Here is a 25288-nt window from a genome sequence, read left to right as displayed (position 1 = left end):
CCTTGCACACATTGACTACATCCAGCTTGTGTCTCTAAATGTAATTTTTTTATTTCATCTTTATTTAACGAGGCAAGTCAGTTAAGAACAAATTAACTGCCTTGTTCAGGGGCAGAACGACAGATTTTTATCTTGTCAGCTCAAGGATTCGATCCAGCAACTGGGGCTACCTTTCGCCCCAAACTCCAAACTTGTTGGATGCATTTGTGGTTTGATTTGGTTTTATTTCGGATTATGTTTTGACCAATAGGAAAGGTGACATGATGACTGGCCATGAGCCAAGCCTTCATATTTATACCATGAGCCAGAGATGTCACCTGTCACAATAAACCTGTCCTCACCTGTCATACTAAACCTGTCCATACCTGTCACAATAAACCTGTCTTCGCCTGTCACAATAAACCTGTCCTCTCCTGTCATACTAAACCTGTCCTCACCTGTCACAATAAAGCTGTCCTCACCTGTCACAATAAACCTGTCCACACCTGTCACAATAAACCTGTCCTCACCTGTCACAATAAACCTGTCCTCACATGTCACAATAAACCTGTCCGCTCTTGTCATAATAAACCTGTCCTCACCTGTCATACTAAACCTGTCCCCACCTGTCACAATAACCCTGTCCACACCTGTCACAATAAACCTGTCCATACCTGTCACAATAAACCTGTCCTCACCTGTCACAATAAACCTGTCCTCTCCTGTCACAATAAAGCTGTCCTCACCTGTCACAATAAACCTGTCCTCACCTGTCATACTAAACCTGTCCTCACCTGTCACAATAAACCTGTCCTCACCTGTCACAATAAACCTGTCCTCACCTGTCACAATAACCCTGTCCTCACCTATCATACTAAACCCGTCCTCACCTGTCACAATACCCCTGTCCTCACCTGTCACAATAAACCTGTCCCCACCTGTCACAATAAACCTGTCCCCACCTGTCACAATAAACCTGTCCCCACCTGTCACAATAAACCTGTCCTCACCTGTCACAATAAACCTGTCCATACCTGTCACCATAAACCTGTCCTCTCCTGTCATACTAAACCTGTCCTCACCTGTCACAATAAACCTGTCCTCACCTGTCACACTAAACCTGTCCTCACCTGTCACAGTAAACCTGTCCTCACCTGTCACACTAAACCTGTCCTCACCTGTCACAATAACCCTGTCTTCACCTGTCACATAAACCTGTCCTCACCTGTCATACTAAACCTGTCCTCACCTGTCATACTAAACCTGTCCTCACCTGTCACACTAAACCTGTCCTCACCTGTCACAATAAACCTGTCCTCACCTGTCACAATAAACCTGTCCTCACCTGACATAATAAACCTGTCCTCACCTGTCATACTAAACCTGTCCTTACCTGTCACAATAAACCTGTCCATACCTGTCACAATAAACCTGTCCTCACCTGACATAATAAACCTGTCCTCACCTATCATACTAAACCTGTCCCCACCTGTCACAATAAACCTGTCCTCACCTGTCACAATAAACCTGTCCTCACCTGTCACAATAACCCTGTCCACACCTGTCACAATAAACCTGTCCATACCTGTCACAATAAACCTGTCCTCACCTGTCACAATAAACCTGTCCCCACCTGTCACAATAAACCTGTCCTCACCTGTCACAATAAACCTGTCCATACCTGTCACCATAAACCTGTCCTCACCTGTCACAATAAACCTGTCCTCACCTGTCACACTAAACCTGTCCTCACCTGTCACAGTAAACCTGTCCTCACCTGTCACACTAAACCTGTCCTCACCTGTCACAATAACCCTGTCCTCACCTGTCACATAAACCTGTCCTCACCTGTCATACTAAACCTGTCCTCACCTGTCATACTAAACCTGTCCTCACCTGTCACACTAAACCTGTCCTCACCTGTCACAATAAACCTGTCCTCACCTGTCACAATAAACCTGTCCTCACCTGACATAATAAACCTGTCCTCACCTGTCATACTAAACCTGTCCTTACCTGTCACAATAAACCTGTCCATACCTGTCACAATAAACCTGTCCTCACCTGACATAATAAACCTGTCCTCACCTATCATACTAAACCTGTCCCCACCTGTCACAATAAACCTGTCCTCACCTGTCACAATAAACCTGTCCTCACCTGACATAATAAACCTGTCCTCACCTGTCATACTAAACCTGTCCTCACCTGTCACAATAAACCTGTCCTCACCTGTCACAATAAACCTGTCCATACCTGTCACAATAAACCTGTCCTCTCCTGTCATACTAAACCTGTCCTCACCTGTCACAATAAACCTGTCCATACCTGTCACAATAAACCTGTCCTCTCCTGTCATACTAAACCTGTCCTCACCTGTCACAATAAACCTGTCCATACCTGTCACAATAAACCTGTCCTCTCCTGTCATACTAAACCTGTCCTCACCTGTCACAATAAACCTGTCCTCACCTGTCATACTAAAACAAGTCCTACCCGTACAAATATTTGATGACTAAGGCTCTTTCTTAATACATCTTTCCTTGATTCCTCGCATCCTCTATCCTTGCCTCGTTCCTCAAAACTCCATTTGGAATGACCCTGCTGTTTTCTATCTATCCAGGTGGGTCTGATGAGGAATGGCCGAATGTTGGCCGAGGGGGAACCAGAAACCTTGATGAAACAGAACAGTGCTGCGGTGAGTAGCTAATAACAGTGTATACAATTAACTTATATTTTGTAGATTTCGCACTTTATTCAGACAGTTGGAAACAGAGGGGGGGAGACAGGGGGACAGGCAAGCGGGAGTACAGTAGAAGCGGGGATTGAACGGCGGTATATATTAGAGTATATTTTATGGGACTGATGCCAGGAGTGTTACCACTAGACAACCAGCCATGCAGGCAGTAGCCCTACATTGACCCTATTGCTTCCTACCATCCACCCACCAAGTCACTGCAGATTCTGGAGAAAGCTTTCCTTCAGCTGTGTGAGACGTCTGACTGTTGATGTCTGACTGCCTTCCCAGTAGGCAAAATTATATTCAAAAGACGTCTAAAAAAACATATTTTCCAGATGTTCATTTTAGGTTCTGAATGAAAGATGAAAAAACATACAGTACCAATCAGAAGTCTGGACACACCTACTCATTCAAGGGTGAAGACATCACAACTATGAAATAACAAATATGGAATCATGTAATAAGCAAAAAAGTGTTAAACAAATCAAAATATATTTTATTTGAGATTCTTCAAAGTAGACCTCATGAAGCTGGTTGAGAGAATGCCAAGAGTGTGCAAAGCTGTCATCAAGGCAAAGGGTGGCTACTTTGAAGAACACTTTTTTTGGTTACTACATGATTCCATATGTGTTATTTCATAGTTTTGATGTCTTCAATATTATTCTACAATATAAAAAATTGTACTAAAATAAAGAAAAACGCTTGAATGAGTAGGTGTGTCCAAACTTTAGACTGGTACGGTATTTTCCGGACATTTAAAATACGTATTTTCCGGATGTTGAAAAGTTCTATTTTCTGGAGGTGGAATTCGGGTTCATTTTTGGTTCTAAATGAAAGTTGAAAATATGTATTTCCGGATGTTGAAAATACGTATTATCCAGACGTTGAAAATATGTATTTTCTGGACAGTTCTGAATGAGTTGAAGAGATGTAATTTTGGTAATTGATTTAAACTGCACATACTGTACATTCTCAATTAAGTTTGCATTATATCAGAATAATACTTTTTTTATCCATTTAATATAAGAAAGAGGAGCCAAGTGAAGATTGCAACATATCATATATCTTATTGCTCCAATCTGTCAGTCACTTATGTAAGCTTTTTCAAAAGCTTTAAAACGGGCAGCAATGACCTTCAAAGTGGTCCAACAAATGGAATGAACCAACAAACCACTTCAACTACAAGAACATTCTCAGTAACGGTTACAGAAATGTTTTTTTCTTGCTATGACCTTGAGATGTTGTTGTTTATCAACCTTAGTTGAATGCACTGACTGGAAGTTACTCTGGACAAGAGCGTCTGCTGAATGACCAAAATGTAAAGGTTCATGTAAATTATTCTAATGCGCTCCGCCCCCAAGCAAGAACACATTGGGTCAGTCCGGACCAGAACAAACCTGAACAAATCATAGACATCTAGGCTATGTTTCACAAGTTTGAACAGTACAGTACGGCACAGTTCAGTAGAGCACAGTACAGTACGGCGCAGTTCAGTAGAGCACAGTACAGTACGGCACAGTTCAGTAGAGCACAGTACAGTACGGCACAGTTCAGTAGAGCACAGTACAGTACGGCACAGTTTAGTAGAGCACAGTACAGTACAGCACAGTACAGTACGGCACAGTTCAGTAGAGCACAGTACAGTACGGCACAGTTCAGTAGAGCACAGTACAGTACGGCGCAGTTCAGTAGAGCACAGTACAGTACGGCACAGTTCAGTAGAGCACAGTACAGTACGGCACAGTTTAGTAGGGCACAGTACAGTACAGCACAGTACAGTACGGCACAGTTCAGTAGAGCACAGTACAGTACGGCACAGTTCAGTAGAGCACAGTACAGTACAGCACAGTTCAGTAGAGCACAGTACAGTACGGCACAGTTCAGTAGAGCACAGTACATTATGGTACGGAGGACAGTAGAGTTTAATTCAATACAGAAGAGTACAATACAATACAGTTTAATTCAGTAGGGCACAGTACATTATGGTACGAAGGACAGTAGAGTTTAATTCAGTACAGAAGAGTACAATACAATACAGTTTAATTCAGTACAGTACAATACAGTACAATACAGTTGAATTCAGTAGAGTAGAGTACAATACAATACAGTTTAATTCAGTAGAGTAGAGTACAATACAGTACAGTTTAATTCAGTTGAGTACAATACAGTACAGTTTAATTAGTACACTAGAATACAGTAGAGTGCAGTACAGTTTAAATCAGCAGAGTACACTAGAGTACAGTAGAGTGCAGTACAGTACAGTTTAATTCAGTAGAGTACATGAGGGTAAAATACAGTACATTATAATGTATTATACTCTACTGTACTCTACTGTACTAAACTACTTTTCTTTCATGTACTGTACTCTGCTGTGCTCTACTGTACTGTACTGTAATGTAGTGTACTCTGCTGTGCTCTACTGTACTGTAATGTAGTGTACTCTGCTGTGCTCTACTGTACTGTCATGTACTCTGCTGTATTCTACTGTACTGTAATCTAGTGTACTCTACTGTACAGTAATGTACTCTGCTGTGCTCTACTGTACTGTAATCTAGTGTACTCTACTGTACTGTAATGTACTCTGCTGTGCTCTACTGTACTGTAATCTAGTGTACTCTGCTGTACTCTACTGTACTGTAATGTACTCTGCTGTGCTCTACTGTACTGTAATCTAGTGTACTCTGCTGTGCTCTACTGTACTGTAATGTACTCTGCTGTGCTCTACTGTACTGTAATGTACTCTGCTGTGCTCTACTGTACTGTGCTGTGCTATCCAAACTTGTGAAAAATAGATGGCTATGATTGGCTCAGATTTGGTCCGGTCTGAACCTGACCAAAAATGAACGTCCGTGGACGTTGAAATCAAGGCCAGTCTGGACAGTACAAAAAAAGAAGTCCAAAAGACGTCTGCGTCAGTCCGTGCTTAGTTGGTTCTGTGTTGACCACTGATCATATAAACCCTTGACTGTGTTATCTGTGTGTTCAATTGACTGTGTTGTCTATCTACTCTACTGCCTCATCCACCCACTGCAGACCCTGGAGAAAGCCTTCCTGCAGCTGTGTGAGACCTCAGACCAGGTGGGCTCCAAACACAGTACCTACCCCCAGGGTGGGGTACTAGAGAGCGGCCAATCACTCGAGAGCGGCCGGGAAGAGAGTCAACCAATCCTGGGAGTCGGGCCGGGACCAGTAGAAGAGCTGCCCAAGTACTCAGGTAAATGTAGGATTGTATGGACACTATACTGTACATACTCAGGTAAATGTAGGGTTGTATAGACACTATACTGTATATACTCAGGTAAATGTAGGGTTGTATGGACACTATACTGTATATACTCAGGTAAATGTAGGGTTGTATGGACACTACACTGTATATACTCAGGTAAATGTAGGGTTGTATGGGCACTACACTGTATATACTCAGGTAAATGTAGGGTTGTATGGACACTACACTGTATATACTCAGGTAAATGTAGGGTTGTATGGACACTATACTGTATATACTCAGGTAAATGTAGGGTTGTATGGACACTACACTGTATATACTCAGGTAAATGTAGGGTTGTATGGACACTATACTGTATATACTCAGGTAAATGTAGGGTTGCATGGACTCTATACTGTATATACTCAGGTAAATGTAGGGTTGTATGGACACTATACTGTATATACTCAGGTAAATGTAGGGTTGTATGGACACTATACTGTATATACTCAGGTAAATGTAGGGTTGTATGGACACTATACTGTATATACTCAGGTAAATGTAGGGTTGTATGGACACTATACTGTATATACTCAGGTAAATGTAGGGTTGTATGGACACTATACTGTATATACTCAGGTAAATGTAGGGTTGTATGGACACTATACTGTATATACTCAGGTAAATGTAGGGTTGTATGGGCACTACACTGTATATACTCAGGTAAATGTAGGGTTGTATGGACACTATACTGTATATACTCAGGTAAATGTAGGGTTGCAAAATTCCGGAAACTTTCTTGAAATTCCTAGGTTTTCCAGAAATTCCAGATGGAGGATTTCAAGATTCCTGGTAGGAGGATTCCCTCCTAGCTTATTCTCTTCTGATTACTGAAATCATGATGACATTGGATAACTTAACTTCTCTCTGGAACCCGAAACTAGTACTACAGTGTTTCAGCTATTGTCTTGAATTTCCTCAGATATTTGATACTGTGTGTGTTGGATTTTACTATGTTTGTCAGGACCAGAAGTCCTCACAAGGATAGTAAAACAAGACAAATTCAGACAAGTGGGGACATTTTGTGGGTCCCCACAGGGAAAAAGGCTATTTTAGGCTTAAGGGTTAGGTTTAGGGTTACAATTAGGGTTAGAACTAGGGTTAGCAGTTAGGGTTAGGTTAGGGGTTAAGGTAAGGGTTAGGTTAAGTGTTAGGGTTAGGAAAAATAGGATTTTGAATGGGAATCAATTGTTTGGTCCCCACAAGGATAGTAAAACAAACGTGTGTGTGTGTGTGTGTGTGTGTGTGTGTGTGTGTGTGTGTGTGTGTGTGTAGCGGACTGGAAGGTACGAGTCAAGAATGTGATGCCAAAGTGGAGGAACATCGCAGCTCTGATTATCAAGACCACAGTGCGGATGAAGAGAATGCCTGGGTGAGGAGGAGGATGAATTAAAGGAGTAGAATGAGCTGGAGGAAGGCAGACAGGATAATGATGAAGATGATGATCCCGAAACCTTCCAACCACAATTTCTGGAATACCTGTGAATTCTGGGAAAGTTGACAGAATTCTGCAACCCCAGTCTGATTGCATTGTATCTGTCCAGGTCCCTGTTTTTTCAGTTCCTGCTGCCAGTCATGCAGATCTCTCTGATGTGTCTGTGTATCGGAGGAGACCCCAAAGGAATACAGGTGGCTGTGGTCGACAATGAGACCTCCTCCAGCTCCTTCAGCCAATCCCTGCTCTCCTTCCTGGACAACTCCAGCGTGCAACAGGTACTGGACCAATCGGTTGTTAGTTAGTCAGAGAGACTTTGCTCCGGGGTGAAGTTTCTCCAAGGTAAAAATCTAGGATCAGCTTCCCCTCCCCCAATACTAATTAAAACCTAGAAACAACAGTCTATGTTGTGTGTTTAGTTATTACAGTACGGTGAAACAGCACAGTGTCTTCTGTCTACCACACTGTCCTGCTGGTCAGAAGTAGTCCACTAGATGGAGGAATAGGGTGTAACACTGTCCTCCTGGTCAGAAGTAGTCCACTAGATGGAGGAATAGGGTGTAACACTGTCCTGCTGGTCAGAAGTAGTCCACTAGATGGAGGAATAGGGTGTAACACTGTCCTCCTGGTCAGAAGTAGTCCACTAGATGGAGGAATAGGGTGTAACACTGTCCTGCTGGTCAGAAGTAGTCCACTAGATAGAGGAATAGGGTGTAATTTAAGACCTAGCTATAGTCACTCAGGGTGTCCCCTGTCCCTCCCTGCCCTAGGTGAACCTGTCCCATGCTGAGGCTTTTGCAGGGGCCTATAACGGAGAGTACTGGGCCGTCATCGGGTTTGGAAAGAATTTTACCAGCTACCTGACCAAGAGGTGAGTCCTTCCTCTGGACCTGTCTCTTGTCTAGTCTCATCTTCTCACCTTGTTCTTCTGTTCTCCTCTCTTCTCTTCTGTTCTCTTCTTCTGTTCTCTTCTGTTCTCCTCTCTCTCTTCTGTTCTCTTCTTCTGTTCTCTTCTGTTCTCTTCTGTTCTCCTCTCTCTCTTCTCCTCTCTTCTGTTCTGTTCTCTTCTGTTCTCCTCTCTTCTGTTCTCCTCTCTTCTGTTCTGTTCTCTTCTGTTCTCCTCTCTTCTGTTCTGTTCTCTTCTGTTCTCCTCTCTCTCTTCTGTTCTCTTCTGTTCTCTTCTTCTGTTCTCTTCTGTTCTCTTCTTCTGTTCTCTTCTGTTCTCTTCTGTTCTCTTCTGTTCTCTTCTGTTCTCTTCTGTTCTCTTCTGTTCTTCTCTCTTCTGTTCTCTTCTTCTGTTCTCCTCTCTTCTGTTCTCTTCTGTTCTCCTCTCCTCTCCTCTCCTCTCCTCTCCTCTCCTCTCCTGTTCTTTCCTCCCCTCCCCTCCTCTCCTCTCCTCTCCTGTCCTTTCCTCCCCTCCCCTCCCCTCCCCTCCCCTCCCCTCCCCTCCCCTCCCCTCTCTTCTTGCCTCTTCTATCTCTTCTCTTAAATCACTGTCCATGACTTGCAATGCTGTTGAACTTTAAGGCCACCAGTGTCTAGATTCTTCCCTCCAGCTGCCAATGTGACAAAGCATTCCACTGTCTTACACACACATGGACACACCCACAGACAGACAGACAGACAGACAGACAGACAGACAGACAGACAGACAGACAGACAGACAGACAGACAGACAGACAGACAGACAGACAGACAGACAGAGACACAGACAGAGTGATGTCAACAAGGCATCTAACATGTAATGATGACTCTGTGGTGAGGAAGTGAACAGTAATATCTTCAGAAACCAATCACAGCACTACAGTCACCAGTATGTCTGTCTGTGACAGTGTGTATCTGCATGGATGCCTCTTCGTGTGTGTGTGTGTGTGTGTGTGTGTGTGTGTGTGTGTGTGTGTGTGTGTGTGTGTGTGTGTGTGTGTGTGTGTGTGTGTGTGTGTGTGTGTGTGTGTGTGTACATGTGTGTGTGTACATGTGTGTGTGTACATGTGTGTCTTACATCAGCCGTGAAGTGGAAAGTCTGGTCTTGCCTGTCGATCAGGGTCACACACACCTAGGCCGACCAGGTAGCTTACTGCATGCACACACACAGTGTTCTGTATCATGTCTGTTCTGTGGTGTGTGTTGTATTATACAGGATGATCCAGCGTCAGGTCTCTAAGGAGGTAGTGGATGGAGGGTCGGTGCACGTCTGGTTGGACCTGACCAGTAAGCTCTCACTCCGCAGTCTGTTGGCCTGTGACAGTGTTCCAGAATGTACCTTCAAATAGAGTAGAATACAATACCGCTAGAATAGAATAGAACACTGTTAGAATAGATCTGAATAGAATAGAACACTGTTAGAATAGAATAGATCTGAATAGAATAGAACACTGTTAGAATAGAATAGATCTGAATAGAATAGAACACTGTTAGAATAGAGCTGAATAGAAAAGAACACTGTTAGAATAGAATAGATCTGAATAGAATAGAACACTGTTAGAATAGAATACTGATAGAATAGACCTGAATAGAATGGAACACTGTTAGAATAGAATATAATACCGATAGAATACAGTAGATCTGAATAGAATAGAATGCCAATAGAATAGATCTGAATAGAATAGAACACTGTTAGAATAGAATATAATACCGATAGAATACAGTAGATCTGAATAGAATAGAATGCCAATAGAATAGATCTGAATAGAATAGAACACTGTTAGAATAGAATGCCGATAGAATAGATCTGCATAGAATAGAACACTGTTGGAATAGAATAGAATACTGATAGAATATAGTTGATCTGAATAGAATAGAACACTTTTAGAATAGAATATAATAGATCTGAATCGAATAGAACACTGTTAGAATAGAATAGATCTGAATAGAATAGAACACTGTTAGAATAGAATAGATCTGAATAGAACACTGTTAGAATAGAATGCCAATAGAATAGAATAGATCTGAATACTGTTAGAATAGAATGTCAATAAAATAGCATAGATAGTTTGGCTGTGAAATTGACCTTTAGGTGTTAGTGTAACTGTTTTACAATACTGTGGGGGTATTCTGAATGATGGCGCATCTCCCAGGTAATGGAAATGGATTTTGAATGCTTTTCAAAGTAAATGATTGATTCGTTTTATTCCAAATACTGTAAACGTTCAAATCATTGAAATAGATCAAACATTTTTCAAGTGATGATAGTCAAACTTATGGTGACATTGTTTTAACTTTTTAATGTATTTTCTCCAGATCGACAAATCGCCTTAATGCTTCAGAAAAAAATTAAAGATGCCTTTGAGGTGACGAATGATACTGTTTTGGATGAGTTATTTGACTTTTGAGAGTGTTTGTGTTATTATTTATATGGCTTCTGCCTCTCTGTTCCCTCCTCAGGGTTTTGTCCAGTATAAGATGAGTAGCAGGTCTTACCTGCTCTCTCTTCCTGTCAAGGTATGACAATCCCCTTAAAACCCTGGTTACGTCCCAAATGGTCACCAGGGCCGTGGTCAAAAGTAGTGTCCTATGTAGGGAATAGGGTGTCATTTGGTAAGCAGGCCCTGTGTTGATAGTATTCTGCCATCCACATCCACTAGCCTTGCTAGTGTCTGATATAGACAAGCTGTTGTCTTCCCAAGACAACAATGTAACCAGTATTGTTGAATGTATACAAATGTTTGATCCATTCCTGATGAATACACAGATGCATAGGGGGAAAATATTTAACTTACTATTTCTGTGTCACATTTCTCATTTTTTAACACATTTTGCTCACTATTTCTCTTTGTCCCGTTTCTCTTTCCAGTTTGAGGAGCCCATCTATGGCAGCATGAACTCAGACTTCACCACGTTTGTGACACCAGGAGCCGTTCTGAGGTACAGATTCAGTCCACGTCTGAACCTAGTCAGCTTTACTGAGACAAAGATGATCATCTGTTAAGATACTGTATGTCTTATGGTTTCCCCCCTCTTACTCTCTCCCTGTCGCTCTCTCTTTCTGTCTCTCTCTCCTGTCTCTCTCTCTCCCTCTCTCTCTCCTGTCTCTCTCTCTCTCTCTCTGTCTCTCTCTCTCTCCTGTCTCTCTCTCTCCCTCTCTCTCTCCTGTCTCTCTCTCTCTCTGTGTCTCTCTCTCTCTCTCTCTCTCCTGTCTCTCTCTCTCTCTGTCTCTCTCTCTCTCTCTCTCTCTCTCTTTCTCTCTCTCTCTGTCTCTCTCTCTCTCTCTCTCCTGTCTCTCTCTCTCTCTGTCTCTCTCTCTCTCCTCTCTCTCTCTCTGTCTCTCTCCTGTCTCTCTCCTGTCTCTCTCGCTCCCGTCTCTCTCTCTCTCTCTCTCTCTCTGTCTCTCTCCCTGTCTCTCTCTCTCCTGTCTCTCTCTCTCCTGTCTCTCTCCTGTCTCTCTCTCTCCTGTCTCTCTCTCTGTCTCTCTCTCTACTCCATATAACTTCCTCATGTTTCCTTTTTTTATTCTCTCAATTTATCCTCTTATTTTTCCCTTCCCTCATTCTACCCCCTCCCTCCTTCTCTCTCTCCCCCTCCCTTCTCCTCATTCTACCCCCTCCCTCCTTCTCTCTCTCCCCTCCTTTCTCCTCATCTACCCCCTCCTCCTTCTCTCTCCCTTCACTTCCCCTCATTACCCCTCCTCCTTCTCTCTCTCCCCCTCCCTTCTCCTCCTTCTACCCCCTCCCTCTTCTTCTCCTCCCTTTTCTCCATATTCTCCCCCTCCCTCCTTTCTCTCTCCCCCTTCTCCCTCATTCTACCCCTCCCTCCTTCTCTCTCCCCCTCCCGTCTCCCTCATTCTACCCCCTCCCTCCTCTCTCCCCCTCCCTTCTCCCTCATTCTACCCCCTCCCTCCTTCTCTCTCCCTCCCTTCTCCCTCATTCTACCCCCTCCCTCCTTCTCTCTCCCCCTCCCGTATCCCTCATTCTACCCCCTCCCTCCTTCTCTCTCCCCCTCCCGTCTCCCTCATTCTACCCCTCCCTCCTCTCTCCCCCTCCCTTCTCCCTCATTATACGCCCTCCCTCCTTCTCGCTCCCCCTCATTCTCTCCCTCATTATACGCCCTCCCTCCTTCTCGCTCCCCCTCATTCTCTCCCTTCCCTTCTTCTCTCTCCCCTCTCTCTACACAGCATCACTTTCTACTTGGCAGTGGGCTTGACAGCTCTGTCCTTCGTGATAGAGAGGAAGGAGGGGCTAATGGAAAGGTGCTGGGTCTCAGGTAAAGGTCAAAGTTCACACAGTGGGTAACAAAATGGCACCCTATTCCCTATTTCATGCTTCAATTTTGACCTGGGCCGAGCGTCCCAAACAGCATCCTATAGAGGGCTTGCAAGTACGTCACAAATCACCTAGCAACCCCCATGTTGGAAGACCCAACTCAAGTCTGATGAAAGTCCTCCAATCATCCACATGGCTAGCTGCGTTTTGCTACCACCGGAAACTTCTGGAAGATTTCCCATTATTCCATTTTTTTCTAAGGACCAAGAAAACGGAGTCAGTGGGAGAACCTATTCAAGTAAGTAAATATATGTTGAAAATAAAAAAAACAATGAATTATTAGCTAGCTTGCTACAGAAACTAAGTGTGCACGGCTAACTCAAATTAGCTGCTAACGTAATGTTCGCTAGTTAGCTAACTTTACATACTGTATACTGTAACTAACTAGGTGAATAAAATATCACCAGTTTGCTAACTTCATATTAGCTAGTTAGCTATCTTGATGTATTTATCATTGTAACTCCAAATGCATTTGTAGCTAGGTAGCCAGCTAACAGCCATGGAAGAGAGTGAACAGATTAGCTAGCAATTCCAGCTGTCAGAGAACAGAGAGTAGGCTACTCTAGTAGTACCTTTGTGGGAGGACATTATGAGATTATTCTCCAGTTCCAGTCCCTAGTGAGATGTGCACGGCTAACTCAAATTAGCTGCTAACGTAATGTTCGCTAGTTAGCTAACTTTACATACTGTATACTGTAACTAACTAGGTGAATAAAATATCACCAGTTTGCTAACTTCATATTAGCTAGTTAGCTATCTTGATGTATTTATCATTGTAACTCCAAATGCATTTGTAGCTAGGTAGCCAGCTAACAGCCATGGAAGAGAGTGAACAGATTAGCTAGCAATTCCAGCTGTCAGAGAACAGAGAGTAGGCTACTCTAGTAGTACCTTTGTGGGAGGACATTATGAGATTATTCTCCAGTTCCAGTCCCTAGTGAGATACTGAGGACAGAGAGATGTAGCAACATAATATTCAGGGCTGTCTAACTTGAGTATAATGCTGCTTGTTTCTTTTCGATGTTGTCTCCTCAGATCCTCAGAGAGCTGGGAAACCCTGTCTGCAGATGAAGAGGTCCTAATTAATGTCTCAAGAGAATATACCATGGATTATATATTAGCACATTTTTGTGAAGAAAAATAGTTTAAAAGTCATACAATGTATAAACCCATTACAACTGGAGCAGGCCAACCGTGCTGGGTGTGCAGGGTTCTGTTCCAGCCCTGCACTAACACACCTGATTCAATGTATCAAACCTAATGAATTAATAATCAGGTGTGCTAAAGCTGGGCTGGAACAGAAGTCTGCTCCCCCAGTAGATCAGGGATCAGTGGATAATGAGTCAATAAGTGTGCTAAAGCTGGACTGGAACAGAAGTCTGCTCCCCCAGTAGATCAGGGATCAGTGGATAATGAGTTAATAAGTGTACTAAAGCTGGACTGGAACAGAAGTAGATCAGGGATCAGTGGAGCGATGTTGGACACCTCTGGTATTGATGTTTTTTTTGTTCACCTGAAATTGTTTTAATAATAATAGCATACGTGTTACTAAAATGTCTAACCTTTACATAGGAGTTAGCATACTTGTACACTTTGACATTATATGAAAGTGTTGATTTTTACAGTTAAGTGTTAATGTAACTATTATTCAAGATGAGCTAGTGTTGATGTTGATTAATCACAGATCACAATCCTGCAATAAAGAGGAATTTGTCTGTTTCTGTGTTCTATTCTCAAATGAACATTTCCTCTCCAATTAGTTTGATTTGATTGTCACTATTTTTTCAGGATATCGGCCATGTGACCCATTTTGCAGCTGATAATGGAATGCAACACCAATGCAGCCATAGACCTACAGCAGTGGTTCCCAACTCCAGTCCTCCAGTTCCCCCAACAGCACACATTGTTGTAGCCCAGGATAAACAAACCTGATTCAACTCATTGAGGGCCTGATGATTAGTTGACAAGTTGAATCAGGTGTGTTTGTCCGCGGTTACAATAAAACTGTACTGTTGGGAGGGGGTACTCGAGGACCGGAGTTGGGAACCACTGGCCAATAGCATGATGGCATTAGTCTTCTGGGCATTTGCAATGCAGCCCTTGACATTATGCTGCTGAAGCAGAGAATAGCTTAACTCACACACTGTTGACATATTGTTCAGCTGTAGACTATGTATATGAGGCTAATCATTATACTAGATGTTGTACATGCTTTGTGCTGACATGACATTTTTGGATGCAAATCTAAGCCTCGTAATCTAGGTGGTGAAATGTCTGAAAGCAGGAGATTGGATCCTTAGCTTAAAACATACACACAACTATACTGAACAAAAACATAAAAGCAACATGTTTCATGAAATAAAAGATCCCAGAAATGTTCCATACGCACAAAAAGTTTATTGCTCTCAAATGTTATGCACAAATTTGTTTACGTCCTTGTTAGTGAGCATTTCTCCTTTGCCAAGATAATTAATCCACCTGACAAGTGTGGCATATCAAGAAGCTGATTAAACAGCATGATCATGACACAGGTGCACCTTGTGCTGGGGACAACAAAAGGCCACTCAAATGTGCAGTTTTGTCACACAACACAATGCCACAGATGTCTCAAGTTTTGCAGGAATGTCCACCAGAGAATTTAACGTTAATTTCCAACTGGCCTCACAACACGTGTAACCACGCCAACCCAGAACCTCCACATCCTGCTTCTTCACCTGTGTCTGAGACCAGCCACCCGCGGATGAAATTGAGGGATATTTCTGTCTGTAATAAAGCTCTTTTGTGGGGGAAAAATCATTCTGATTGTCTGGGCCTGGATTCCCAGTGGGTGGGCCCATGCTTTCTCAGGCCCACCCATGGCTGCACCCCTGCCCAGTGATGTGAAATCCATAGATTAGGGCCTAATGAATTTATATCAATTGACTGATTTCCTTATATGAACTGAAACTCAGTAAAATCGTAGAAATTTTTGCATGTTGCATTTATATTTTTGTTCAGTATAATTCATTCTATTTTTATTTGTATTATTATTTTTTAACTCTGCATACATTGTTGGGAAGGGCTCATAAGCAAGCATATCACAGTAGTGTACACCTGATACCTGCATGTGACAAATAAAATGTGATTAGATTTTGATCAGAATAATGCCCCATCTCCCCCTAGTGGTCAATACTGGTCAGTACACAGATGATGATCTGAGCCCATAGTGCACTATAGAGGGCTTGCAGTTGACGTACGACGCCTCCTGGCGGCCATGTTGGAAGACTACTGCATTAATTATTCTGACAGCCAAGCGTCTACTCCTAACGACATGATGACAGTGCCTAAAACTAGTTGATTCATCACCATGGTCATTTTCTGTACAGTATTTGGCAGAGGATTGTTACTTTGAAGAATCTCAAATATAAAATATATTTTGATTTGTTTAACACTTTTCTGGTTACTACATGATTCCATATGTGTTATTTCATAGTTTTGATGTCTTCAAAAAAATGGAGTAAAAATAGTCAAAATAAAGAAAAAGCCTTGAATGAATAGGTGTGTACAAACTTTAGACTGGGACTGTATGTGAATGTGTGTTTGTGTTGTTTCGGTCTGCGTTGTGTCTAATGTGTGTGTGCGTATGTAGTGTATGTGAGAGTGTCGTTGGGTTTTGTGTGGGTGTGTCAATGTAGTATGTGTGAGTGTGTATATATAGTCTAGTGAGTGTGTACGGTGTACGGTCAGTGCAGATAGGCTCAGTGCAAATAGGCTCAATGCAGATAGGCTCAGTGCAAATAGGGCCAGTCCAATAATTGACTATTTAGCTAAATCACCATGGGCCCCACATTATGAAAAAAGAAATACATTGCTTCTCCCTTTTCCTCTATGATCTTCCTACCCTCTCTCTCTCTCTCCTCACTCTCGCTCTCTACCTCTCCCTCTTCTTTTCTCTCTCCTTCTTACTCCTCTCTCTCTCTCTATCCCCCTCTTTCTTCTCTTTCTCTCTATTCCTCCTCTCTCTCTCTATCCCTCTCTTTCTTCTCTCTCTCTCTCTCTCTCTCTCTATCCCTCTCTCTCTCTCTCTCTCTCTCTCTCTATCCCTCTCTTTCTTCTCTCTCTCTCTCTATCCCTCTCTTTCTTCTTCTCTCTCTCTCCTTACTCTCTCTTTCTCTCCCCAGGTGTGAGTTCAATGGAGACCGTGCTGGCGTATCTCATCTCCCAGCTGATTATCATCAGTGTCCAGATCGTTCTACTACTGATCTTAATGCTGCTTGTCTTTAAGGTAACACACACACACACACACACACACACACACACACACACACACAGGTCTCTGTATTGTGACAATAGAAAGAGTCAGGGCCTTATGTAACAGACACTATATCACTGAATAACATGACATGCTCTTTCACCTTCCTCTCTCTTGTTACCATCCCTCCTCTTTCACCTTCCTCTCTCTTGTTACCATCCCTCCTCTTTCACCTTCCTCTCTCTTATTACCATCCCTCCTCTTTCACCTTCCTCTCTCTTGTTACCATCCCTCCTCTTTCACCTTCCTCTCTCTTGTTACCATCCCTCCTCTTTCACCTTCCTCTCTCTTATTACCATCCCTCCTCTTTCACCTTCCTCTCTCTTGTTACCATCCCTCCTCTTTCACCTTCCTCTCTCTTGTTACCATCCCTCCTCTTTCACCTTCCTCTCTCTTGTTACCATCCCTCCTCTTTCACCTTCCTCTCTCTTGTTACCATCCCTCCTCTTTCACCTTCCTCTCTCTTATTACCATCCCTCCTCTTTCACCTTCCTCTCTCTTATTACCATCCCTCCTTTTCTGTCTTTCTCACTTTTTACTCTCTCCTCCTCCAACCCCTCTCCTCTCTCTCTCCTTCCTTCTCCCCCTCCTCCAACTCTCGCTTTCCTTCCCCTCTCTTCCCCTCCCTCCCCCCTCCTCTCCCCCTCCCCCCTCCTCCCCCTCCACCTCCCTCCAGATTCCTAATGAGGGGAGCCTGGTATTGGTTATAGCTCTGATCGTGCTGCAGGGCATAACAGGCACTTCCTTTGGTCTGGTCATCTCATCCGCCATCGATGACGAACAGAACGCCACCCAAGCTGCCCTTGGTATCTTCTACCCCAACCTCATCGTCAGTGGTAGGTCACACACACACACGGACGCACGTACACACGCTAGCACACAGAGACACACACACACACACACACACTGTCTTTTACCTCAATAGTCAGTGGTACGTTTTAGGGGGTTTGATTTCCGTAACTATGCAAAACTACAATAGTGTCTTCCATGTTCTCTCAATAAAGTTGAATTAAATCCTATTCAGTTCAGTTCTATTACTCTTTCTGAAAATAACATTTTCTTGGAAGAAAATCCATGTTGCCAAAGCAGTTCAGTTTAGGATATGTCTCTGTCTTCTGAGCCTCACAAAGAGTGAGAAAAACAGCACACACACACACACACATATCTCACTCTCTCTTTCTCTAAGACTCTCTGTTTCTCTAAGACTCTCTTGTTTCTCTAAGACTCTCTGTTTCTCTAAGACTCTCTGTTTCTCTAAGACTCTCTGTTTCTCTAAGACTCTCTGTTTCTCTAAGACTCTCTCTCTTTCTCTAAGACTCTCGGTTTCTCTAAGACTCTCTGTTTCTCTAAGACTCTCTGTTTCTCTAAGACTCTCTGTTTCTCTAAGACTCTGTTTCTCTAAGACTCTCTGTTTCTCTAAGACTCTCTGTTTCTCTAAGACTCTCTGTTTCTCTAAGGCTCTCTCTTTCCTCCTCTCCCTACAGGTATAATCTGGCCTGTGGAGTGCATCCCCTATCCACTACGTTACATCAGTCTGGCCCTGCCCCAGACCTACGCTTCTGAAGCCCTACGATGCATCATGTACAGAGGTAACACACACACACACAGACACACAAATAAAAATACTGTACATAAACTCAGCAAAAAAAGAAACGTCAACTGCGTTTATTTTCAGCAAACTTAACATGAGTAAATATTTGTATGGTACATAAGATTCAACAACTGAGACATAAACTGAACAAGTTCCACAGACATGTGACTGACAGAAATGGAATAATGTGTCCCTGAACAAAGGGGGGGTCAAAATCAAAAGTAACGGTCAGCATCTGCAGTGGCCACCAGCTGCATTAAGTACTGCAGTGCATCTCCTCATGGACTGCACCAGATTTGCCAGTTCTTGCTGTGAGATGTTACCCCACCCTTCCACCAAGGCACCAGCAAGTTCCCAGACATTTCTGGGGGGAATGACCCTAGCCCTCACCCTCCGATCCAACAGGTCCCAGACGTGCTCAATGGGATTTAGATCCGGGCTTTTCGATGGCCATGGCAGAACACTGACATTCAGTCTCGCAGGAAATCACACACAGAACGAGCAGTATGGCTGGTGGCATTGTCATGCTGGAGGGTCATGTCAGGATGAGCCTGCAGGAAGAGTACCACATGAGGGAGGAGGATGTCTTCCCTGTAACGCACAGCATTGAGATTGCCTGCAACGACAACAAGCTCAGTCCGATGATGCTGTGACACACCGTCCCAGACCATGACGGACCCTCCACCTCCAAATCGATCCCGCTCCAGAGTACAGGCCTCGGTGTAACACTCATTCCTTCGACGATAAACGCGAATCCGGCCATCACCCCTGGTGAGACAAAACCGCGACTTGTCAGTGAAGAGCACTTTTTGCCAGTCCTGTCTGGTCCAGCGACGGTGGGTTTGTGCCCATAGGCGAGGTGAGGACCTGCCTTACAACAGGCCTACAAGCCCTCAGTCCAGCCTCTCTCAGCCTATTGCGGACAGTCTGAGCACTGATGGAGGGATTGTGCATTCCTGGTGTAACTCGGGCAGTTGTTGTTGCCATCCTGTACCTGTCCCGCAAGTGTGATGTTCGGATGTACGGATCCTGTGCAAGTGTTGTTACACGTGGTCTGCCACTGCAAGGACGATCAGCTGATCGTCCTGTCTCCCTGTAGCGCTGTCTTAGGCGTCTCACAGTACTGACATTGCAATTTTTTCCCCTGGCCACATCTGCAGTCCTCATGCTTCCTTGCAGCATGCCTAAGGCACGTTCACGCAGATGAGCAGGGACCTTGGGCATCTTTCTTTGGTGTTTTTCAGAATCAGTAGAAAGGCCTCTTTGGTGTCCTAAGTTTTGTGACCTTAATTGCCTACCGTCTGTAAGCTGTTAGTGTCTTAACCACCGTTCCTGTCACGTCCTGACCATAGTAAGTTGTTATTTTCTATGGTAGAGTAGGTCAGGGCGTGACAGGGGGTGTTTGTCTGTTTTGTATTTCAATGTTGGTTTTTGTTTGGCATGACCTCCAATTAGAGGCAGCCGGTTGTCGTTGTCTCTAATTGGAGGTCATATTTAAGTTGATGTTTGTCCCATCTGTTTTTTGTGGGTGATTATATTTTGTGAGTTGTGTTTGTTCCTCCTGCGTCACGGTTTGATGTTTTGGCCTTCAGTTTATTTTGGTATTGCATTAAGTTTCACAGTCTAATAAATATGTGGAACGAAACAGACGCTGCATTTTGGTCCGATCATTTAAACAGCCGTGACAGTTCCACGGGTTCATGTTCATGAATTGTTTATGGTTCATTGAACAAGGAACAATGAAGATCTGTGAAGTTATTTGTATTTTTACGAATTATCTTTGAAAGACAAGGTCCTGAAAAAGGGACGTTTCTTTTTTTGCTGAGTTTACATACATTCACACAGACATACATACACACAGACATACATACACACAGACATACATACAAATATACATACAGTACATACAGTACATACATACATACATACATACATACATACATACATACATACATACATACATACATACATACATACATACATACACACACAACATAGTCCCGAGCTCACAATGGAGGAGAGATATCCTGCTCTCTCTCTGTCTGTTTGTCTGTCTCATCTTCACATCACAGTACAAACTCTAACACACACACACACACACAAACTCTCTCTCTCTCACACACACACACACACACACACACACACACACACACACACACACACACACACACACACACACACACACACACACACACACACACACACACACACACACACACACACACACACACACACACACACACACACAGAGAGAGAGAGAAAGATACCATCTTATCTTGTCTCTCCCTCAGGCTGGGGTCTCTCCAGAATGATAGTGTGGCGAGGCTTTGTTGTCACCCTGGGCTGGAACACTTTCTTCGTCATCCTTGCCATCGTCATCCTCAAGCTGAGGATGTGAGACGCCTACCCAGGGAAGATGTGTGCGTATGTAGTGTATGTGAGTGTGGGAGGTTTTTGTGTGGGAGTGTCAATGTAGTGTGTGTAAGTGAGTGTGTATATGGTGTGTGTATATATAGTCTAGTGAGTGTGTGTGTAGGGTCAGTGCAGATAGGGTAACTTTCCCCCTCAGTCACCTTAGTTTGGCTACTCAATCTATCTATTTGTCACTCACAAACCAATCAAAATGCCTGAAATGTGCGTCTGGACACTGCACCCGCCCACTCAGGTGTTGTGAGTGTAATCACCGTCAGAAGAGTGATCATCGCCTGAGGACTATTATTGTGGACAATAACACGAATGGGTATAATATGTTTACAGCAGGATTCTATTGTACTGCCGTTATAAGTCTGTAATGTTAGTGTGTTTTCCCGATACTGCTTTGCATGTTGTTGATAGTTAATTGCCATTAATGCATTGGTTGCACAGGTGTTTTATGTAGGAGATTTGTTGTACTGGTAACACAAGGGTCGAATTGTTAAAAGTTAAGAAGGGGCATGCTTTTTTGTCAAAGCAGCTGTTAGGGTCAGAGTTATGCGTAGCCTCATGAGACTTATTTTCAAACGCACAACTAGGTTGCCTGACAACTCACACTGAATAATTCCGCTGCTCTATGTTCGCTACATACTTCATTGCGGAGAAGGAACTAACGTCCGTGGGCGTGGCGTAGCTTTTGGCCAGAGCAAGGATTTTGGGTAGTCAGGCAAACTAGGTATATGTGTTGTTTCAGTCCCATATGTCATGTCTTTCTAGAATGCCCTTTTTAGAAATATTCATTGGGAAAATGTTTGGTCTCTTTCTCAGAAGTTTCTTTTAACTAATAAGATTAAAGAAGTTTCATATAAATGAATCCACAAGTGCTACCCTACTAAACACTATCTTGAAGTTTAAAAAATACATTGATGTTTCTTGTACCTTCTGTAATGATCAACTGGAGACTGCTTCACGTTTAGTTTGGTATTGCTCTTATACCAGGAAGCTGTGGCAAGATATCTGGAGATTGTTTTCGATCATAAACATTTCCTCTTCTACTTGAAAATGTGATATTTGGTTTTAAAAGTATAGCAAAGTCTTTCTTCTTAAATCAACCTCATTGTTATTTTAGCTCAATTCCATATTCATAAATGTAAATGACTGAGTCAAAAACCTCTTTACTATTTTTGAGAATGAAATTGAACAATATATAAACAACATTTCTTCTTCTCATGACATAAAAGCAAACAAAAGGTTGAATGTCATTTTGACAAGGTGCTTACATAATGTATGGTCTGTATTACTGGTCTGTATTACCCTGACTGTAGTTTTCCATGTTTGGATACTCGGTTGTGTACTCTGTTTGTTTTTCTATATGGGTTTTCTTTTACAATAAAATAAAAAAGACAACTAGGCATATCAGACTACAAATAAGCAGTTTGTTGTCCTGGCAACTGGGAAGAAGTGGAATAATATATGAAGCATGGAGAATAACGGTACTGTTCTTGCTGACACAAGCAAATAAATTACCCTGTATTTGAGCCCATTGTCAGGAATTAAAAATGTTACACTGACTTACATTAGCTATTGTGAAAGACCCAATATCAAGCAGATGTGTAGGAAATGTGGTTTAGTTTAGGTTGGAGCCAGAAATGTGATTTAGTTTAGGTTGGAGCCAGAAATGTGGTTTATTATAGATTGGAGCCAGAAATGTGGTTTAGTTTAGAGCCAGAAATGTGGTTTAGTTTAGATTGGAGCCAGAAATGTGGTTTAGTTTAGGTTGGAGCCAGAAATGTGGTTTAGTTTAGATTGGAGCCAGAAATGTGGTTTAGTTTAGATTGGAGCCAGAAATGTGGTTTAGTTTAGGTTGGAGCCAGAAATGTGATTTGGTTTAGGTTGGAGTCAGAAATGTGGTTTAGTTTAGATTGGAGCCAGAAATGTGATTTAGTTTAGGTTGGAGCCAGAAATGTGGTTTAGTATAGATTGGAGTCAGAAATGTGGTTTAGTTTAGGTTGGAGCCAGAAATGTGATTTAGTATAGATTGGAGTCAGAAATGTGATTTAGTTTAGGTTGGAGTCAGAAATGTGGTTTAGTTTAGGTTGGAGCCAGAAATGTGATTTAGTATAGATTGGAGTCAGAAATGTGATTTAGTTTAGGTTGGAGTCAGAAATGTGGTTTAGTTTAGGTTGGAGCCAGAAATGTGATTTAGTATAGATTGGAGCCAGAAATGTGGTTTAGTTTAGGTTGGAGCCAGAAATGTGGTTTAGTTTAGATTGGAGACAGAAATATGGTTTTGTAACAGGCGTTGTAAGGATTGGACCAAGGTGCAGCGGGAACATGTATACTCATCCTCTTTATTAAATCAAAAGAAGGAAAAACAAACAAATCACATATACAAAACAACAAACACCACTAAACAGTCCTGTCAGGTACACAGACACAAAACAGGAAACAACTACCCACAAATCCCATTACAAAAACACCCCTATACATAGGACCTTCAATCAGAGGCAACGAGGAACAGCTGCCTCCAATTGAAGGTCAATCCAATGAACTAAACATTGAAATAGATAGACTAGACTGAACATAGAAGTACACTAACATAGAACATAGACCAAAAAACCCCGGAACACATAAAACAAACACCCCTCTTACGTAAGTACATAGCCCAACAAACCCCGAACCACATAAAACAAACTACACCCTGCCACGTCCTGACCAAACTACAATAACCAATAACCCCTTTACTGGTCAGGACGTGACAGGTTTAATATAGGTTGGAGCTAAAAATGTGGTTTAGTATAGATTGGAGCCAGAAATGTGGTTTAGTATAGGTTGGAGCTAGAAATGTGGTTTAGTATAGATTGGAGCCAGAAATGTGGTTTAGTATAGATTGGAGTCAGAAATGTGGTTTAGTATAGATTGGAGTCAGAAATGTGGTTTAGTATAGGTTGGAGCTAAAAATGTGGTTTAGTATAGATTGGAGCCAGAAATGTGGTTTAGTATAGATTGGAGCCAGAAATGTGGTTTAGTATAGATTGGAGTCAGAAATGTGGTTTAGTATAGATTGGAGCCAGAAATGTGGTTTAGTATAGATTGGAGCCAGAAATGTGGTTTAGTATAGATTGGAGCCAGAAATGTGGTTTAGTATAGATTGGAGCCAGAAATGTGGTTTAGTATAGATTGGAGCCAGAAATGTGGTTTAGTATAGATTGGAGTCAGAAATGTGGTTTAGTATAGATTGGAGCCAGAAATGTGGTTTAGTATAGATTGGAGCCAGAAATGTGGTTTAGTATAGATTGGAGCCAGAAATGTGGTTTAGTATAGATTGGAGCCAGAAATGTGGTTTAGTATAGATTGGAGCCAGAAATGTGGTTTAGTTTAGGTTGGAGCCAGAAATTTGGTTTAATATAGGTTGGAGCCAGAAATGTGGTTTAGTATAGATTGGAGCCAGAAATGTGGTTTAGTATAGATTGGAGCCAGAAATGTGGTTTAGTTTAGATTGGAGTCAGAAATGTGGTTTAGTTTAGATTGGAGCTAGAAATGTGGTTTAGTATAGATTGGAGCCAGAAATGTGGTTTAGTATAGGTTGGAGTCAGAAATGTGGTTTAGTATAGATTGGAGCCAGAAATGTGGTTTAGTATAGATTGGAGCCAGAAATGTGGTTTAGTATAGATTGGAGCCAGAAATGTGGTTTAGTATAGATTGGAGCCAGAAATGTGGTTTAGTTTAGGTTGGAGCCAGAAATTTGGTTTAATATAGGTTGGAGCCAGAAATGTGGTTTAGTATAGATTGGAGCCAGAAATGTGGTTTAGTATAGATTGGAGCCAGAAATGTGGTTTAGTTTAGATTGGAGTCAGAAATGTGGTTTAGTTTAGATTGGAGCTAGAAATGTGGTTTAGTATAGATTGGAGCCAGAAATGTGGTTTAGTATAGGTTGGAGTCAGAAATGTGGTTTAGTATAGATTGGAGCCAGAAATGTGGTTTAGTATAGATTGGAGCCAGAAATGTGGTTTAGTTTAGGTTGGAGCCAGAAATTTGGTTTAATATAGGTTGGAGCCAGAAATGTGGTTTAGTTTAGGTTGGAGTCAGAAATGTGGTTTAATATAGGTTGGAGCCAGAAATGTGGTTTAGTTTAGGTTGGAGCCAGAAATGTGGTTTAGTATAGGTTGGAGCCAGAAATGTGGTTTAGTATAGGTTGGACTCAGAAATGTGGTTTAGTATAGATTGGAGCCAGAAATGTGGTTTAGTTTAGGTTGGAGTCAGAAATGTGGTTTAGTATAGGTTGGAGCCAGAAATGTGGTTTAGTTTAGGTTGGAG

At 42.5% G+C, this 25288-nt stretch overlaps 1 protein-coding gene across 1 annotated transcript in view; it reads left to right on the top strand.

The window, feature by feature from the left end:
- The window catches only part of LOC115193514 (ABC transporter G family member 20), a 38511-nt gene extending 16126 nt beyond the window's left edge, over positions 1–22385 (top strand). The window contains exons 7-20 of the mRNA XM_029752206.1: positions 2603–2677; positions 5753–5933; positions 7260–7356; positions 7529–7697; positions 8190–8290; positions 9560–9630; positions 10660–10709; positions 10804–10860; positions 11213–11283; positions 12530–12618; positions 16838–16941; positions 17645–17804; positions 18453–18557; positions 20851–22385. Of these exons, the coding sequence (XP_029608066.1) occupies positions 2603–2677; positions 5753–5933; positions 7260–7356; positions 7529–7697; positions 8190–8290; positions 9560–9630; positions 10660–10709; positions 10804–10860; positions 11213–11283; positions 12530–12618; positions 16838–16941; positions 17645–17804; positions 18453–18557; positions 20851–20957 (1437 nt within the window). The 3' untranslated portion in view covers positions 20958–22385. The remainder of the gene's footprint in view (positions 1–2602; positions 2678–5752; positions 5934–7259; positions 7357–7528; positions 7698–8189; positions 8291–9559; positions 9631–10659; positions 10710–10803; positions 10861–11212; positions 11284–12529; positions 12619–16837; positions 16942–17644; positions 17805–18452; positions 18558–20850) is intronic.
- Positions 22386–25288: the final 2903 nt, after the last annotated feature.

Source organism: Salmo trutta, chromosome 5 (assembly GCF_901001165.1).
Source record: "Salmo trutta chromosome 5, fSalTru1.1, whole genome shotgun sequence".
Classification (NCBI taxonomy): domain Eukaryota; kingdom Metazoa; phylum Chordata; class Actinopteri; order Salmoniformes; family Salmonidae; genus Salmo; species Salmo trutta.
The sequence above is the reverse complement of the archived record's forward strand: the minus strand, read 5'-3'. Positions and strand labels throughout refer to the sequence as shown.